We start from the raw sequence: 3,060 nt of genomic DNA on the forward strand, positions 1-3,060 counted from the left end.
TCACAGCTGTGAAAGTAGAAACAACACTATCAGTGACCTACCTCCTGATAAGTTGGCTGTGTGTCCCGGACCAGTGCCCCACTGTCATCTATCAATTTCAGATTTCCGGGCATTATTATTAGTTCACAGCTTGGAATAGATCTGATCTTTTGTCATTCAGTAGAAAAGTTTTTTTCTGCAAATAACAATTGCATAAGAAAGTGAACATTTTGATATAAAGGTAAAAGCTAAGCCATCATGATCATAATGTTGAATGTTATTTTTTTGCAAGTTCACCAAGACTTGTTAAGGAGGCTCCACCCTTTGGCAGTTAACCAGCAGAATTCAATGAAAGTTTTACATAATGGTTATGTCACTATGTAGAGATGATTTTATGAAAACTAAGCATTCCGATAAACTGGAGATCTTTTTGTAAAAAATACTGAATTATTGATTTTTTGTCAAATCTAACACTTTCACATTTTTTGAGTGTGTGGCATTGTTCAAAACTATTACAACAATGAAATAATGAAAAGAAGCATTGCTAATCAACCCTACAAATATTTTATTTATCATAAAATATCTACAACATGTTACACAAAACGTTTTTTATTGAAATTGTATGGATAAAAGTTACTATATACAAGCTAAAAGAAAACAGGGCACATAGTTTCAGACAAAAAGAGTGAAAAATTGAACCAGATACACACAAAGTCTTTATAATTCTTTATTTTACTTTTTACAATAATTTTGATCCTGATGAGAGTTGTCTACCTTGAAAAAAATCGGAACTTTTTGCAGAGGGATAGAATTTAAACAATAACAGCTATTTTCTTTACTATACCAAAAACGATGGAAATAAATTAAATTACTATATTAAATTGTCAATTTACTGTTCTTTTATGGAACAAAATGACTTTCAAACATGTACACTTTGGACATTGATTCCATAATGGCTTACGCATGTCAGGTACATATGTAATCATATATGGCTATCGCATGGTATGCCGTTATCACGTGCACGCACATGCACTTGCATTTTATAGGGATCTTGATATTTTACAAACCACTATTTTCACTGAGTTATTGTAATTGCATTTGTGAAATGATTTATCTGACAGCGTAACTAGCTCGACAACAAAAGTCAAAGCGACCAAGAGCTTGTGAACTACTGTTAGCACTTGATACGTACAGGTGAGGTCGGTAAACAAAACACATTAGTCTGCATTCCATGCGCCTCATACGACCTTCTTGAAGTCATCTGATCTTATGTCAGTGTCTTCCCATAAGCTTTATTTCTGAAGTACGTGTGATTACACATTTCCAAGTGAAGTCTCAATATCGGGTGTTGACATATCATCGTCACGCACGTGTACTATTGTTTACCCGGTGTTACTATAATTTACAGTACGGTAATGGAATGCCTGATACCCAATACTGAAATGACGACATGAAAATACAACAAGAAAAACATGTGTATTACGAAGGGTTGGAAGTCCTTATTAATGATCAACAAACCCTTTAAAAGATTGTATGATCACTAAAAAATGTTATGTAGTAATAAGTCAAAATTAATTACCCGAATTTATATTGGGGACGGGAATAGAGATGTGTTAATAAAATGTATTAACCTACGATGACCATACCATTTTTAAGTTGACTTTCTAAACCGTAAACTTCATTAAATCACGGAGTTAGATTATCTAAGTCCGTGATCAAATCCAAGACAATTTGAATAAAATCAACTGAAATTTTGTTACATTCGTCGTTGGAAAGTAATTACTTTATCACACAAGTGAGTTTTATACCAGGTTGAGTGATAATGATGTTATAAGTTTCGTTTATAAATGGAAATCAATACAGGAAGTACAGTGTAATTATGGCATACACTTCATTCATCCCCAAAGCCAAGTAGCAAGCATGAAATATGCCGATAGCATGAGTGAAACAATCCGTCAGTCACTATTTTGGTAGCACATTATATAGTATTAATGTAATAAATAACCTAATATAACCTCAGATTTGTCCATCATCTGCAACCAAATAACCATTATCCGGCCGCCCCCAACAAATTACAAGAATTTGAAACGAAACCGAAAGTAGGAAAATCCAGAGTAAGCGATGGGAGGTAACTTTAAATCTGATTACGAACGCCCTTACGGAAAGACCCGAAGTGTTTTTCCGTTCCGTGTCGATTCGTAACATTGCTCTTTGACGATATCGGAACAACCGGTTCGTCTGTTTTTAACTGTAACATTGTTTGGTATACATCCTGGCGGACCAGTATCAAACAGCTGAGCTGCCCTCACTGGAATCGGGGCTGACTGGGACCGTCGCTGACCAATGTGGCGTTTTCATACACTTGTTTTAGCAAAAATCTGCAATGATTTGCATCAATATATGACTAATGTTTAGCATGGGAAAGTATCAGCATCAAATTATCAAAACAAAGGGATTTTGATCATTGTTTTTAATACAAAAAGTGTAGCACTCATAATGCTTAGTTGCATTGGAATATAACAGTTACCTCCCTTTGATCATGTAGATCTATGTAAAATGAACAACGAAATACTAAGTATATATATATATACATCTAATAACATACACGGTCCTGTTGTTATTCTTCACATCAGTAAAGTTAACAATGAATACGGTCAAACGATGTGTCATAATGACTTTTAAATGGAAACATTTGAACTATGATGAACGACGAGATACAAAATATTTACATCTTTTAGTCTAACATACACGGTACTGAGCGGGGACATCATGATCAGGAAATATAATGATAAATATATCCGTTGTTATTCTTCACATTAGTAAAGTTAGCAATGTATACGGTCAAAATATGTATCATAATGACTTATAAATGGAAACCTTTGAACATGAATGACGAAATACTTAATACATACATCTTTTAACATACACGGTCCTGAGCGGGGACATCCTGATCGGGAAATATAAGGATAGATATATCCATTGTTATTCTTCACATTAGTAAATTGAACATTGAATACAGTTAAAAGATGTGTCCTTATAAAATTAAGATGCAAAATAGGTAACATGAATGAAGGAATACTA

The 3,060-nt window shown here is 33.8% G+C and overlaps 1 protein-coding gene across 2 annotated transcripts in view; it reads right to left on the reverse strand.

The window, feature by feature from the left end:
* Positions 1-2,495, reverse strand: part of LOC110455400 — a 28,112-nt gene extending 25,617 nt beyond the window's left edge. The window contains exons 1-2 of one of the 2 annotated variants that reach the window (XM_021505513.1): positions 1,995-2,495; positions 42-175 (exon numbers count right to left, since the gene is read on the reverse strand). In XM_021505513.1, the coding sequence (XP_021361188.1) occupies positions 42-113 (72 nt within the window). In that variant the 5' untranslated portion in view covers positions 114-175; positions 1,995-2,495. Of the gene's footprint in view, positions 1-41; positions 176-1,984 lie in introns of both variants that reach the window. The other variant, XM_021505514.1, reaches the window with a different exon arrangement.
* Between the last annotated feature and the right edge of the window lie 565 nt (positions 2,496-3,060).

The sequence above is a fragment of the Mizuhopecten yessoensis genome, unplaced genomic scaffold (assembly GCF_002113885.1).
Source record: "Mizuhopecten yessoensis strain PY_sf001 unplaced genomic scaffold, ASM211388v2 scaffold8213, whole genome shotgun sequence".
Taxonomy (NCBI): domain Eukaryota; kingdom Metazoa; phylum Mollusca; class Bivalvia; order Pectinida; family Pectinidae; genus Mizuhopecten; species Mizuhopecten yessoensis.